The 15,761-nt window shown below is 46.6% G+C and overlaps 1 protein-coding gene across 3 annotated transcripts in view; it reads right to left on the bottom strand.

Moving 5' to 3' along the window:
* SYN3 (synapsin III) overlaps positions 1 to 15,761 on the bottom strand; it is a 184,690-nt gene that overhangs the window by 12,253 nt on the left and 156,676 nt on the right. For all 3 annotated transcript variants that reach the window (XM_068400852.1, XM_068400851.1, XM_068400850.1), the window contains 3 exons: positions 11,942 to 12,084; positions 5,791 to 5,865; positions 2,343 to 2,445 (listed from right to left, as the gene is read on the bottom strand). In XM_068400852.1, coding sequence (XP_068256953.1) covers positions 2,343 to 2,445; positions 5,791 to 5,865; positions 11,942 to 12,084 — 321 coding nt within the window. The remainder of the gene's footprint in view (positions 1 to 2,342; positions 2,446 to 5,790; positions 5,866 to 11,941; positions 12,085 to 15,761) is intronic.

Below are 15,761 nucleotides of genomic sequence, written 5' to 3'. Positions count from 1 at the left end.
CTGTGAAAATTAATTACTGCCTGCAATTGCATTGTGCAAATTCCTTATTTGTTCAGCCCATTTAGGCGTGCTTTCTTGTAAAATGTCACAGAATGCTGTTCCTTCTCACCAAGAAAAATACAACTGTCGCACTGTCAAATAACTTTTTTCTCCCACTATCAAAACAAAAAAGCAAAATAAAGGATCAGTTTCAGACCAAGAAAAGTACCTCGGGAAGTAGGCTGGAGGCAATTAATTACTTGTCAGCGTCTCCCTCAGATCTGCATAAAGTAGAAAAGGTGCCTGTTTGGCTTTGTTCTGCTCTTTGTATTGAACTACTCTACTCCTTTCCCAACAACGTCCATCAGCCTGGCATCTGAATGCCTGCTAGATGTTGGTACATCAGGCCTGCTCAATCAGGTTCTCCACTGGAATAATTCAGCATGACCCATCTGAAACTGATGTGTTTCTTCTGATTTGTATCATATTAGATCCATTGCTTTTTCCCTTGGTCTCAGAGAGAGGAGTATTAGTGTGCATTTCTTTGTGTGCAAGCTGACAATAGCTGTTAGCGTATGGATGTGCTTTTCATCCAGTCAGTCACACACAGGGGCAGATGTGAAAACCCAGAGGTATAATCAGACAGAAGCATATAATCCTGAAGCACAGAATTAGCCATGTGTGCACGTACGTAGGCTTATATGCAAGAATAGATGCAGGGGTATGAAATCCACATCTCACATCTGACCATGTATGGACATAGTCCAAATGTCCTTACAGTGGTCTCTAGCAAGACTGCTTTCTTGCCCTTCCTTTCTCAGCTAGATGTGCTAGAGATATAGAAGTGTGTAGCAAGGAGACAGTCTGCTCTGGGAGATGCTCCTCTAGGTGCTGATGAATTGCATACAGGAGCAGACCCATCAGCTGTGGCCCCATTGCTTCAGGAAAGACAGAGACTTGCCAGTGTTTCATTGCTGGCAGCATGCTTATATCACATGGCCTTTGACAGGTCACTGCTCCCGGGAGAGCAGATACATAATGCAGGAATGTGCAGCTCTGGAGGGCTCATGTGGTTCTCATCAGCATCCTAACCCTCAGCGGGTGGGACTGCTCTCCCACACATAGCTTTCCAGTGTGTCAGCACCCCTGCATGAAGCCATAGGCTGGCTCTGCTCATCTTCCTTGGCTGGCCTGTGTTGGTGGAGTTTACAGCAGGTCAGATGCTGTGCCTCCTTGAGTGACATAGTGACAGAGGCACTTGCTTACTTGCCAGATTTTCTCTCCCCCAGCGTGTCTCTTAAGTTTCCACTTTGATTTTCTGGCCAGCTTTTCCTTCTCTGCCCCGTTAGGATGACCTGAGTGTGCTATCTGCTCCACTCCCACATCTGTCTCCTGGCTTGGCAACATCGAACTTTAGCTCTCAGAGCCACAGTCTGTCCAGCCCTGAACACAAAAGTTTGTAGTCCACACTGCCCGTGGTAACTCTGTGGTGCTTTGGCTTTCTGGTCTGTTATTGTAGTGAATGCTGTCTGGGCAAAAGATTTTAGAAAATACACCTATTTTTTAAATTAAATTGTCCCTGCTACTTATGGACCTTTTTGCTACACTCTCCCCATTTATTTTACTCTTTTAAGTCAGTTGCATCTAGGATTTTTGTTATTGAGGTTCCCTTTAAAGTGATTGGAGAAAGACAGGTTTATTCAGACAGAAACTGAGATTTTTAATGGACTGAATCACCTGCTGGACCTCTGTGTGGGTAATGGGAGGAGGTTAACATGACTGATATGCTAGCATCATCTGGCACCTGATTTCAGGTTGGGCGGAATATGGGCATGTTTGTTCATTATGCTGTTGATCCCTACTAGCAGCTATGAGAGATGTCCTGGCTTTGCAAGTGCTTAGCCTAGGAAGGATGGTAGTGGGGCACTCTTGCACTGAGACACACCAAACTTTGGATGCTGCCAGCAACACTCGCAGGCTGTTACGTGCTCGATAAGAAGGCAGCTTCACATCTGTCCCATGTTGGTAAGGTTCTGCACTGTAGGGATTTATCAGCTGGAAAGACGGGGTGGCCAAGCAGTCTGTGGTTCTCCATTTCCTTTCACAGTCCACATTGAGAAATGAAGGCACTACAACCCTGACATCTTGCTGTGTGTCTGCCAGTTTAGCTGGGACTCTAAATCAGTTTCTTGCATATCAGTGGGCCACAGCTTGGAGGATACAGGTGGGCATGGAGGAGCAGTGACTGCCGGACCATGTACACAGGGGTAAGCAAGCACATCGATGCATGTGAACTCCAAGGAAGTGTGTTTGCAGATACAGTTCCCAAAGGAGACTTGCGTTCAGGTTCCCCAAGCTCTCACCTCAATGATATAGTCTTTTCCGTCTTTACTGTGGACAGCTTTGACAGCGCAGATGTCAAGACCTCCAAACATTTCCGCACAGGCATCCGCCCAGAGTCTGTACCTGCAGAAACCACAGAAGCATGGCCTAGGATTAACTGTCACTGGGTAGTCCACCAAATACAGCCACCAGCCCTGCTGCCCATAGGAGCTCAAAGAGGCTCAGGAGCCCTTTTTATCACAAGGCGTGCTTCACATGCTTTGCTGGGTCATTGCCTCCCTCTCTTGCACAGGAGACGGAGCAAAAAAAAAGAATCATGCCTGAAGTTTCCCTTCATTTCAGATTGTTTCAATCCTGCCCTCAAAGCCACCTTAAAATGTTTCTTTCCCTCCTTGGTATTTACATCAGATCTCCAGTTGGTTGTCATTTAGCCAAGCTATAAATATTTAGCTCATTTAATCTCCCAGTCGTGTTGGCCCCTTAGCGTTTGTATTGGCTTTGCCTGAAAGCCCTCCATTTATGCAGGCAGCTTTCACCTGATAAGATATCCTGCACATTGGAGCTGGAATAGGATTGGAAAGTGAGTGCAGAATTTAGCAAGCAGTATCCATCCCCTCCCTCATCTGTAACCCAGCAGCTCCTGCTTTTTAAAATTTACTCTTTCAACTTCGTCCTTTCACAGTCTCCTGCCTCCCTTCTATTCCCTGGGCATTGCTCCTAGCCAGGCAGTCCCATCACACAGACCAGGCACTGTTTTGTTAGAAGGTGAGCTACAGGCTGCAGCCCTTTTCTCTAGCTGTCACAGGAATGTGAGCTGGTGCCCCCTTAGCTATCCTGGTGTCAAAGGAGGAGAGAGAATGACAAGAGGTGTGGTATGTGGGGACCACATCCCCCTGCTGTGGAAATGAGGAGGGAACGAGGCGACCTGGTTTTATTTCCTGTGCAGCTGTGCCGCAGTCCCGACCATTTCAATAAAAATAATGATCTCTGAACAGCAGATCTGTAAGCAGGACTATGACAAGATGCGAAGAGGGGAGGGAAAGCCACAGTCTCGTGAAAACACTGACATTTTGCAGACCCTGCAGGGACTGGGAAAAGAGCTGTTCTGGCCAAAGAACAAGTTTACATCCTTGAAGCCAGCCAGAGTCACCATAGCTTGACAATATAATGATCAACTTGTGCGAACACAATGTCTGTGGGAAGAAGCAAGAATATGGCTTATATGACTAATAATGAGGAGACCAACCATGTTCACCCCAGCCACCCTGAGGAAGAGAGCACCTGAGGAGGAGTCAGTAGCATAAGGAGGAGGAGAACTATGGACCCCGTGAGCCAGGCAGGAGACACTGCCAGTCCAGCTCCTGCACTGCTGTGGCCCCACACCCAGGGGCACCATCATGGGAACCACTTCTCTTCCTGAGGGATGTCTCTGGGTGTCTGGGTTCAGCAGCCAGGCTCAGGGAATTGTTGCCCTTGCCAGAGACCCCGATAGCTACGTCTTCAACGTTGCTGGCCGTAGGTGAGCACTGGGAGGCATCAGGGCTGCTGGGGTGGAATAGCAGTGCTATGGGACAGAAGAGTGTATTTATGCGTATGCATCAGGGGTGGCATTTGCAGAGGATTTACTGCAATTTTGCCTAGTGTTACCTGAACATGTAAATCCTTTGGGCTACTGTTCAGTACAGTAGGTATGTCAGGTTGCTCCTACTCATCAGAGCATTTCAGCACACTGCTGCCTTGTTGCATGCACTGATAACTCACAGATTTCAATGAGATTTGTTGCATGTATGACTGGATAAGGCTAGAGTGGTGAATTGTGGTACTACATCTATAAAATGAACCTGCAAAATGCAGCATGGCAGACTGGCAGGAATCTGGGTTTTAGTTCTACAACACTGCAACGAGGCAACGTCTACCCTTTGTCTCTCTAGCTTCAGCAGTGTTATAAACAACCAGGATGCATAATAATGTCCAGTTCCCACAGTCCTATTAGGGTCTTGCAGAGTCACCTTCAGCATCTGATTTGAGGCTTGGCTTGGTTTCCTTGTTTCACAGAACTAAAGGTGCAGAAGGGACCTGCACAACTCTTGTACCCCAAAGAGGAAACATTTCTCTAATGTGGTCTGGAAAAGGACAGAGATTCCCCGTCTCCTCCAGGCAACCCATTTCTGTGCTATGCTGTCCTTAGTGTTAGGAAATATAGGAAATGTTCAAATGTACGTTTTCTTCTATAATTTAAGCCCATTATTTCTTACAGTATTGTACTAGTAATATAAAGAGTGAGTAATGCCCTGTTAGCAGCTTTTTACATATTTGAAGAGCTTGTGCCCTTTACGTTTTTTCATCTTTAGGATGAAGTGGTGTTGAGCTTGTGGACAACCTCTTCCAGCTCTGTGACAGCTAATGAAGGAAAGCGAACCTCTGCACTGCAGGCATAGATTCATTATGCATGAGTCTACACCTCTACTGAAAAAATATCAGTGGTCTGCTAACTGAAAAAGGAGGAAAACTACATAAGCAATTGTTGCATTCTTTTCTCATAGGCTGATTATGTTTTCTCCTCTGAGCATTCCCTTTATTGTCCTTTGGGCTCTCTCCAGCTCATTGCTATCTTTCTTCAAATGTGGTGCCCAGAGTCAGAATTAAACATAATCCTGACAAATTGGACGTATAATCTGAAAAAATCTTAGATTCACTAGGGATGAGTGCCTACACAAAATCTATGGATCTTATAAACCTATGAATAAAGTACTTAAAGAAATAGGATGGAGAACAAGTGACTTGACAGCAGTTCTGCAAAACAGGGTTTGGAAGTTACAGCAAAGCGTAAGTTACTATGAGTCAACAATGTCATGCAGTTGCAATATTAACAAATATCACAGTGATTTGAATATATGGAAGTACCATCTGCAATTTTAGTCTGTAAGATGCATGAGGCAATTCCTTCTGCTCTGTTCAGCAGTGAGATGACCTTAGCTAAAACACTGTTCACTTTTGGGAGACTAATGCAAAAAAGCACTTTGAACACTTCAGCTGACAGATTTTCCCTCTGTTGAGCAGAAGAAAAACACTTTTCTGTATCTGCCTCTCATTAGTAATGTTCTTAGAATAACTTCTTGTTGCTTCTTGTTTTGTGCTGTGACCTTTCTGATTTTATCCCTACATGTTTGTGCTCGTGTGCTTGACCTTAGTATGCTGGTCTTGTTTCCTGTGGCTATATTCGCTAAAGAACTAATGATTTAGCAATGTTGATCTCTAGCTGTACGTCCAGTCTGTTCTCCAAAATAGGACAGTTTGCCTTTGTACCCTTAGTATTTTTTTAAGGAAACACTCAGTCTTTTAAACTTCTTTATCCAGCCTCCCGGGAGACTTCACTTACCAGTTCTCTCAACTAATTGAAGTCTGAAATACAATTCCTCCCTTCTAACACAAGAATAGCTAATACTCTCTTGAAACGCTCTTCCTTACCTTTCTGTCATTGCAATCTGTTCTAGCATCGCGGAACCTGTGTTTGCCTTCCAGTTTCCAGAGATGGACGTCCTCCTAGGAAAACAAACCAAAAACATAACCTGAACATGAAAACACACTCCTGCCCCATCCTCCCTCATACTGTAGTCCTCATTCTTGACTCAGCGCTTGTACAGGAGGGGATGAGGCGAGGTTCTTCCTCACAGAAGGCTTTCCAAATCCTGCCTCAACAACACTCCATACAGGATATGTTGTTCAGACTCATGAAAGACTGAATGAGGAGTTAGGCAGGGAAATGTCCAAGGAATCTTGAGCACCCATCAAGTTCTGTGAGTACTTTCTTTCTTATATATCATGTCCCAGGAGAGATGAAATCGCTCTGTAGAAGACCTCTCGGATAATCACCTTGTGTTCTGCATCCTCCATCTGGGAAGAGCAACCTTCCCAGAAAACATCCGCCTGAGCAGCTTCACAAATGTCAGCTATGACATGTGGGCTTTCCTAACTTCGACTTCAATTGTACTGGTGTCATAGAAAATACGATTTACACACTCTTTTCACTAACTTTTCACTGATCTATCTGTGGCTCGCTGTATCTGGGACTTGGAAGAATTGCAAAATTGGTTGGAGTCTCATTAGCTGCGACTGATGGTTAATTTCCAGAAAAGGTACCATTGCTAGCAAATCCTGGGTTTCATCATCATCCATCAAGAGGTGAAAAAATTTCCTTTTCTTGACCTTAGGCACAGGGCAGACCTTAGGCAGCCTGCTGTGGACAACATTGCACAGATAACCCTGTCATAGCATACAAGCTAGGACAAGTTCAACAAGCTGACAGGATACATCCAGAGAGCATCTCCACGTTGAAGCAGATTTAGGCAGAGATTTAGGAGGGGAGTATGAGGTGTGATCCAGCACTTCAACATGAGGTTGTGAGAACCCTCCATGCCTGTTCCCTCACCTTTTCAACATGATATGGAAAAGAGACTCTGAACTTGCAAAACTACGTGGAGCAATGGTAACACTGATGTCCTGCTACACTGTAAACCTGAGATCATTATAGTTGAATACCTAAGGTTCCCCTTCACTCTGGTGAGGGACAGCCTGGTGTCCTTTTTCCATTTCTTTTCTAAAGTGGTATGTATAGTTGCTGTCAAATTTAAATGGTCTTTGTAGCCCCTATTTAGAGGAGTGGGAGAGGGGCCAAAGGAGCATGATTACTGTGTTGAATAACTGTGTTTCCATATAGTTGACTCTTGTCCTTTGTTCCCTTCACGCAACGTCCATCTCAAGTTTTGATTGTTATGAGCTCTTTGATGGCCTGTAAGGTCAGTGTTCTACCCTCAGCCTCTCTTTTTCTTTTGACACGGGATTTTTAGGATTATGTTTTGCAGTTCAGCAATGGGAAGGACCATTCTTTATTAACATTTAGGTTCAGAAAATTGCCCTGCAGTGGCATATGGCATCTAAAATCCCATTAGTACTGATGAGAACTCCTGGAGTCTGATTAGTGACAAGATGATTGAATATCAGTGTTTAGAAAATGTACCTGGCATATCAAATGTAAGAAGCTGTGTCATTGCTAAAAAAAACAAACCACAGGTATACATTTTTGCAAGGAAATTTGTTGTGGGAAAGCTCCCAAAATAAGAATTCTGCTCTGGCTGTAGGGCTGATTGATTTGACTTGTTTATACCTACTGATCTCCAGCCAATAAGATGTAAAATATTTCTCTCAGCTGTATCACTAACTTTCCTGTTAGGGAACTTTCCTGTTTTTAAATGGAAAAGCTTCATTTGAAGCCCTCCGGACCAGTCGTCAAATTCCTACACCACAGCCTCTGTCAAGATTACACTTTTCCAAGCATGTCTGAGCAGTTCAGGTGTCAAGTGTGCCACTAAATTATTATTCTTTTTTTTCTTTCCCTTTTTGTATTCAACTTGAGATGGAAAAGGAGACTGAAAACAAAGATCTTTACCTAAGGATGCCCTGCCTCAAACCCCATTTGACTCAGGGACTCAAAGTCGAAGTGCTTCCAATAATCCTAAACATCAGGGGGCTGCATCAGTGTATGGTCAGCATCTTAAAGGCAAGGACCACAAGGTTTTGGAGATAAGTAGATCAAGCAGATTTGTGGCCAAGACACCTTCAGCATTGTTTAGGATAAGTGGATAGACTAGAAGATCACAGAATCACAGAATGTTAGGGATTGGAAGGGACCTCGAAAGATCATCTAGTCCAATCCCCCTGCCGGAGCAGGATTACCTAGACCATATCACACAGGAACACGTCCAGGTGGGTTTTGAATGTCTCCAGAGAAGGAGACTCCACAACCTCTCTGGGCAGCCTGTTCCAGTGTTTGGTCACCCTCACCGTAAAGAAGTTTTTCCTCATATTTAAGTGGAACCTCCTGTGTTCCAGCTTTGCACCCATGCCCCTTGTCCTGTCAAGGGATTCACTGAGAAGAGCCTGGCTCCATCCTCATGACACTTGCCCTTTACATATTTATAAACATTAATGAGGTCACCCCTCAGTCTCCTCCAAGCTAAAGAGACCCAGCTCCCTCAGCCTCTCCTCATAAGGGAGATGTTCCACCCCCTTAATCATCTTCATGGCTCTGCGCTGGACTCTCTCTAGCAGTTCCCTGTCGTTCTTGAACTGAGGGGCCCAGAACTGGACACAATATTGCAGATGCGGCCTCACCAGGGCAGAGTAGAGGGGGAGGAGAACCTCTCTCGACCTACTAACCACACCCCTTCTAGTACACCCCAGGATGCCATTGGCCTTCTTGGCCACAAGGGCACACTGCTGGCTCATGGTCATCCTGCTGTCTACTAGGACCCCCAGGTCCCTTTCCCCTACGCTGCTCTCCAACAGGTCTGTCCCCAACTTGTACTCATACATGGGGTTGTTCTTGCCCAGGTGCAGGACTCTACACTTGCCCTTGTTATATTTCATTAAATTTCTCCGCACCCAACTCTCCAGCCTCTCTAGGTCTCTCTGAATGGCTGCGCAGCCTTCCGGTGTGTCAGCCACTCCTCCCAGTTTTGTGTCATCAGCGAACTTGCTGACAGTGCACTCTATTCCCTCATCCAAGTCATTAATGAATATATTGAATAGTACTGGTCCCAGTACCGACCCTTGAGGGACTCCGCTAGACACAGGCCTCCAACTGGACTCAGTCCCATTGACCACCACTCTCTGGCTTCTTTCCTTCAGCCAGTTCACAATCCACCTCACTACCCGATCATCCAGACCACACTTCCTCAGTTTAGCTGTGAGGATGCTGTGGGAGACTGTGTCAAATGCTTTACTGAAATCGAGATAGACCACATCCACAGCTTTACCATCATCTATCCACTGGGTTATGTTCTCATAAAAGGCTATCAAGTTGGTTGAGCATGACTTCCCCTTGGTGAAGCCATGTTGACTGCCCCTAAAGATCATGGGCTATTGGCATCCTACACTCACCATCTCCCAGCTGGGCCATTTCAGTCTACAAGTAGCTGTAGTTTACACACAGTTGAAGTTGTAGCCCCTGCAGAGCACATTGAACCACATTTGAGGTGACAAAATCAGAAGTCACACTCATGAAATTAGAAAGGAAAGGATATCACCCTCTTACTAAGAGCTGATGGCAAGGAATATCCCACCTTTGAAAGTCAGCAGCTGCTGGCTTCATGCAAAGTGAACATTTCATGAGTCTTAACTGGAAATGATCCTTCTGTTTGCCCCTGTTGGGGCAAGGGTGGAAGTATAATTTCTGCCCCAGATTCCCCTGCCACATGAGCATTATGTGTTTTCTCTTCACCAGTATTACAGTGACAAATATATTTGGTGGAATTTTAGGCATGTATCACATGCTGCTTATTTGCTGTTTTGAGACTGGCCCAAGGCATGGGCTAAGTAGGTGTTTGTTAGTAGTGTAAATCTGGAGCCACTGCACTGAAGTCAATGGGAAACTGAACTCAGGCCTTGGGTCATGGGCTGGAAGGAAGTGCATTGAACATCTGGGGCGGGGAGGAATGCATGAGTCACCCTGCAGCATCCTCCCTCTGGCAGATGCTGGGTGCAAAGTAAACATATTCTGGAGAATTTCAGTACACAGTCTTTTCTCAGAAGGAAGGGGCTTTTAAAGCCTGTATGTGTGGGTGAAGGTATAAAAGTACTGGGTAGATTCCATGGCTTACAGATCAAAGCAATTCACTTAGTATGACGCCACTGCAGATGCTGTAATTACCTTTAAGGCCAGGATTTGCTAGCATGACTAATGATTTTGAGCCTTCTATTTGAGACACCAGAGAAGAGCTCTGATATTTTGGGTGCTTTTACCTCTGTCCTTGGACATAGTAGGGACTTACTTATACCATAGAAATAACCTTCTATTCTGTCTGATGCTGAAACAGAAGGAACAGCCATCGATGGGACTGACTATACTGCTCTCCCAAGCTCACGTCCATAAATAGCTCTCTCAGTATAAGTCGACCTTCTGAGTTAGCAAGCCGCTGGGTGAATTTTGCTGTTTGCTTTCTTTGCTAATAAGCTTAATTTCTTATTAAGGTGTTTCCCGTTCATGGCTGTTTTCATGTGAAAACATTTTTCATTTAGCAAACAATTGTTTGCGCAGCTATATTCCCAAGCGGGATTAGCTCTTAGTGTGACTGCTTTCTTTCCTCAGTCATCTGGTATTATTTCTGATCCCTGTCTGGATGAGTGCATGGTGAGTGTGAATAATAAACAGGGAGAGGATATGGTCAGGCTAACTGGGCCTTTGTTTCATTTTGAGGCAGGCTGGGAACAGGCTCTGGAGCCAAGGCTGGGTATGTTGGCAGGAATAGGGAATTTTAATTGATATTTTAAACCTTCCTTCCTTTGGTCAATTTGAGCCAGAGTCCCTGAGATGTTAATGTAATATTAGGCAACAGTGCTATTGTTGGCTGGATCAGATTTAAAACAAATTTTACCTCATTGAGTTCACATGAAATAGCCGAGTGTCCCACAAGTCCTTCCCATGAAGAATGTTGACTCAGTCATTATCTAGTTTACTTAAATACCTCTGCACTAGGAATCCAACCAGGAATTTTAGGCTGCTATAGCTGAAAAATATGTGATCGTGTACATTTGATTATCTTATTTAACTATGTTTCACCAGAACTATGGCCTGGGGGTTTGTAAACATGGACTCAAAACTCACAGTGTTGTGGGTGTTAGGTAACATGAAATTTATCTGGTGACCTGAAGAATGTACTGCTGGAGCTGTCTACTTGTCCAGAGTTTTGTGGCTGGATAAGGAGCTTCTGGAGAAGCTGTGCTATTCGGCTTTTCTCATCTACTGATTTGCAGTAAGAAGAAACAGGTGTCTTACTTACTCATGTGGTTACATCTTTAATTGAGCTTGATGACTCCTGAAGTTTGGCTGAACGCTTTTTAATATTTTTAAACACACCAGTGTTGAGGGTTGCCTTCACGCCACCTCCCTTACTGCCCCATGGGGCAGGGAGGAGCTTTGGGGCACCCACAGGAATGTCTCTCCTCCTTTCCCTCCTTTGTATGCTTCAAGGAGCACACACACAAAATGCCCACGGAAACCCTGTATGCTGGCCAAGGCTGAGGCCATTCATACCCCGTGCCATTTGCTCCTTGTGTCCTTGTGTGATTGCAGTGCCTTGATCTCCAGCTGGGGAGATGACGAGGTGTTGCTATGGGTTGGACACTGCAGGACTCCAAGAGTTGCAGCTGGCTCAATCTTTTTTATTGTTTTCCCCAGGTGGAAAAGGAGGTGGGTTCAGTTTCCACTAGAGGGTACTGGGAGCTGGAGGATTTTGCTGGGAAAGATGAACCCTTCAACAACAGGAGGGAGAGGTGATAGGTGATGGCAGAGCAAAGTTGTTATAGTGGGAACTAACTGAATCTCAGAAACAGTTAGAGAGAGATTTGCCCTCCAGAAACAATGAGCTGATGGTGAGTAGTGGAGAAGATGATTGGTGGATGAGGGATCTGGGTTCAGAGGTGGGAGGAGAACAGTGGGGCTATTCTTCAAGGAAATTAAGTCAGCTTCCTACTCCTGCCCAGAGCAGACACTGACTGAATCACATCCACAGCACTGTCTCCCCCTTGTCTCACTCTGCCATGCACATAGCCACGCACTCACATGTAAGCCTTGTAGTTGCTGCCGATTTTCTGGATTCGGATGTCGTACTTGGAGTCAATGAACGGCTCGGTGGTGGCGTAGGTTTTTGCCATGGCTACTATGCTGGCCATGTCCCGGAAGTCGTGCTGGTTCTCAACTTTGACCTTGATTGCCAAAATCCAATCAAAAAGTGACAAGAACAAAAAGAACAGGAATACTTTGTGATCAGAAGTCATCTGTGCACCTGAGTAGCACAATATCAGTTAAAAACCACACTGATGGAGCTGAGGACAGAGCAGGGATTGTGTGATTTAAAGGGAGAAGTTCCCCAGCCCAAAGCAAATTTACCCCTTTCTCCTTCCTCATGCACAGGCCCTGGTAAGCCTGGCACCAACGAGACAGCTAGACCTTTGCCCAGATGGCTCTTGCTAATTTGCTCTTTGCTTTTACGATGCTTCAGAAAAATATTTTGTCTCTTAAGGGGCATTACTGCATTCCAACATTGGAACTGCTATTTCCCATGTTGGGATGGATGGAAACAGAGTATTTTGGGTGGTCAGGAAATAGAAACCAATGCCAGGAAATCAACAAGAGAGCTGGTTGTCTGCCACCTCTAGGCATCAGTTCCCTGGCATTTCATATTACCCCCTTCCAGACTTTCTTCGAGGAGTAGTGCAGGTCTCCTGGCTGGAAGCAAGCTCTGAAGGAAAATTAATATCTCTGGGGGAGCTGTGATTCTCACAGAATCACAGAATCAATCAGGTTGGAAGAGACCTCTGGGATCATCAAGTCCAACCATTGCCCCGACACCACCATGTCAATTAGACCATGGCATTAAGTGCCACGTCCAGTCTTTTCTTAAACACATCCAGAGAAGGTGACTCCACCACCTCCCTGGGCAGCCTGTTCCAATGTCTAATGACCCCTTCTGAGAAGAAATTCTTCCTAATGTCCAACCTGAACCTCCCCTGGCAAAGCTTGAGGCTGTGTCCTCTTGTCCTATCGCTAGTTGCCTGGGAGAAGAGGCCGACTCCCACTTCACTACAACCTCCCTTCAGGTAGTTGTAGACTGCAATAAGGTCACCTCTGAGCCTCCTCTTCTCCAGGCTAAACAGCCCCAGCTCCCTCAGCCGTTCCTCATAGGTCAGACCTTCCAGACCCTTCACCAGCTAGGTCGCCCTCCTCTGGACTCGCTCCAACACCTCAACATCTTTCTTGAAGTGCGGGGCCCAGAACTGAACACAGTATTCAAGGTGCGGCCTCACCAGTGCCGAGTACAGAGGGACGATCACTTCCCTAGACCAGCTGTCTACGCTATTCTTAATAGAGGCCAGGATGCCATTGGCCTTCTTGGCTACCTGGGCACACTGCTGGCTCATGTTTAGCCGGCTGTCGATCAGCACCCCCAGGTCTCTTTCCGCCGGGCCGCTTTCTAACCACTCTTCCCCCAGCCTGTAGCGCTGCATGGGGTTGTTGTGGCCAAAGTGTAAGACCCGGCACTTGTTCTTGTTGAACCTCGTGCTGTTGGTCTCGGCCCATCTATCTAACCTGTCCAGATCCCTCTATAGGGCCTTCCTACCCTCCAGCAGATCGATACTGCCACCCAGCTTGGTGTCACCTGCAAATTTACTGAGGGTGCATTCAATCCCTACGTCTAGATCATCTATAAAGATATTGAACAGCACTGGCCCCAGAACTGAGTCCTGGGGAACGCCGTTAGAGACCGGCCGCCAGTTGGACTTTGCCCCATTCACCAGCACTCTCTGGGCTCGGCCATCCAGCCAGTTTTTAACCCATCGAAGAGTCCACCAATCAAAGCCCCGGGCAGCCAGTTTGTCTAGGAGGATGCTGTGGGAGACAGTGTCGAATGCCTTACTGAAGTCTAGACAGACTACATCCACAGCCCTGCCCTCATCTACTAAGCGGGTCACTTGGTCATAGAAGGAGATCAGGTTGGTCAAGCAGGACCTGCCTTTCATGAATCCATGTTGGCTGGCCCCGATGCCCCGATTGTCCTGCATGTGCCGTGTATTGGCACTCAGGATGATCTGTTCCATCACCTTGCCTGGCACCGAGGTCAGGCTGACAGGCCTATAGTTCCCTGGATCGTCCTTCCGACCCTTCTTGTAGATGGGCGTTACATTTGCCAATTTCCAGTCAGCTGGAACTTCTCCAGTTAACCAGGACTGCCGGTAGATAATAGAGAGTGGTTTGGCAAGTTCGTTTGCCAGTTCCTTCATTACTCTGGGGTGAATCCCATCTGGGCCCATAGCCTTGTGGGTGTCCAACTGGCACAGCAGGTCACTAACTGTCTCCTCCTGGATTACGGGGGGTTCACACAGCCCCCCGTCCCTAACTTCAGGCTCTGGGGGCTGAGTCACCTGAGGACAACCGGTCCTGACATTAAAGACCGAGGAAAAGAAGGCATTGAGCACTTCTGCCTTTTCCTCATCCCCTGACACTACACTACCCTCCTCATTCAGCAACTGGTGGAGGCTCTCCTTGACCCTCCTTTTGCAGTTGATGTATTTGTAGAAACTTTTTTTGTTATCTTTGACTGTAGCAGCCAAATCAAGCTCTAATTGAGCTTTGGCCCTTCTAATCTTCTCCCTACATGACCTGGCAGTATCCCTATAGACCTCCCAAGTTACCCGACCCTTCTTCCAGACCAAATAGGCTCTCTTTTTTTCCTTAAGTTCTAGCCTAAGTTCTCTGTTTAACCAGGCCGGTCTTTTTCCCCGACGGCTTGTCTTCCTACACGCCAGGACAGCCTGTTCTTGAATATTTAGCAATTCCCTTTTGAAGCATGTCCAGCCTTCCTGGACTCCTTTGCCCTCCGACTCCCAAGGGACTCTGTCCACCAACCTCTTAAACAGGCTAAAGTCTGCCTGGCGGAAAACTAAGGCAGAAGTTCTGCTCTTGCCCCTCCTTACTTCCCCCACTACCGAAAACTCTAACATTTCATGGTCACTTTTCCCAAGACGGCCACCGACCCTCACATCTCCCACTAGTCCTTCTCTGTTCACAAACAACAGGTCAAGCAGGGCCCCTCCTCTAGTGGGCTCATTTACCACTTGCATGAGGAAGTTGTCCTCCACACATTCGAGGAATCTCCTAGATTGCTTCCTCTCTGCCATGTTGTATTTCCAGCAGACATCCGGCAAGTTGAAGTCGCCCACAAGTACAAGGGCCGGTGACCAGGCGGCTTCTGACAGCTGCTTGTAAAACACTTCATCCGCCTGCTCATCCTGGTTGGGTGGTCTATAACAGACTCCCACCGTAATGTCCGCCCTGCCGACCTTCCCCCTGATCTTCACCCATAAACATTCAACCTTGTCATCCTCATCATCTTCCTCAATTTTGACACAGTCCAAGCACTCCCTAACATACAACGCTACCCCACCGCCTCTCCTGCTTCACCTGTCCCTCTTAAAGAGTTTATAGCCATCCATAGCAGCACTCCAGTCATGAGAGTCATCCCACCACGTTTCTGTGATGGCAACCACATCATAACCTTCCTGCTGTACAGTGGCTTCTAGCTCTTCCTGTTTGTTGCCCATACTGCGTGCATTGGTGTAAATGCACTTCAGCTGGGCTAGCGGCCTTGCCCCCGATGCAGGCCTGTCGCCCCTAGGTTCATTTGTGGTTGCCCTGGTCTTATCCCCCTCCCCCATCGAACCTAGTTTAAAGACCACTTGATCAGCCCTGCCAGCTTCTGCGCCATAACCCTTTTCCCCTTCTGATTCAGCTGTTCCCCATCCGGCATAAGCAGGCCCGGTGCCATGAAAGCTGCCCCGTGGTCAAAGAACCCAAAATCCCACCTACAGCACCAGTCTCTTAG

Source organism: Nyctibius grandis, chromosome 5 (assembly GCF_013368605.1).
Source record: "Nyctibius grandis isolate bNycGra1 chromosome 5, bNycGra1.pri, whole genome shotgun sequence".
Classification (NCBI taxonomy): domain Eukaryota; kingdom Metazoa; phylum Chordata; class Aves; order Nyctibiiformes; family Nyctibiidae; genus Nyctibius; species Nyctibius grandis.
Note: the sequence above shows the minus strand (reverse complement) of the source record. Positions and strands in the feature narration are given on the sequence as shown.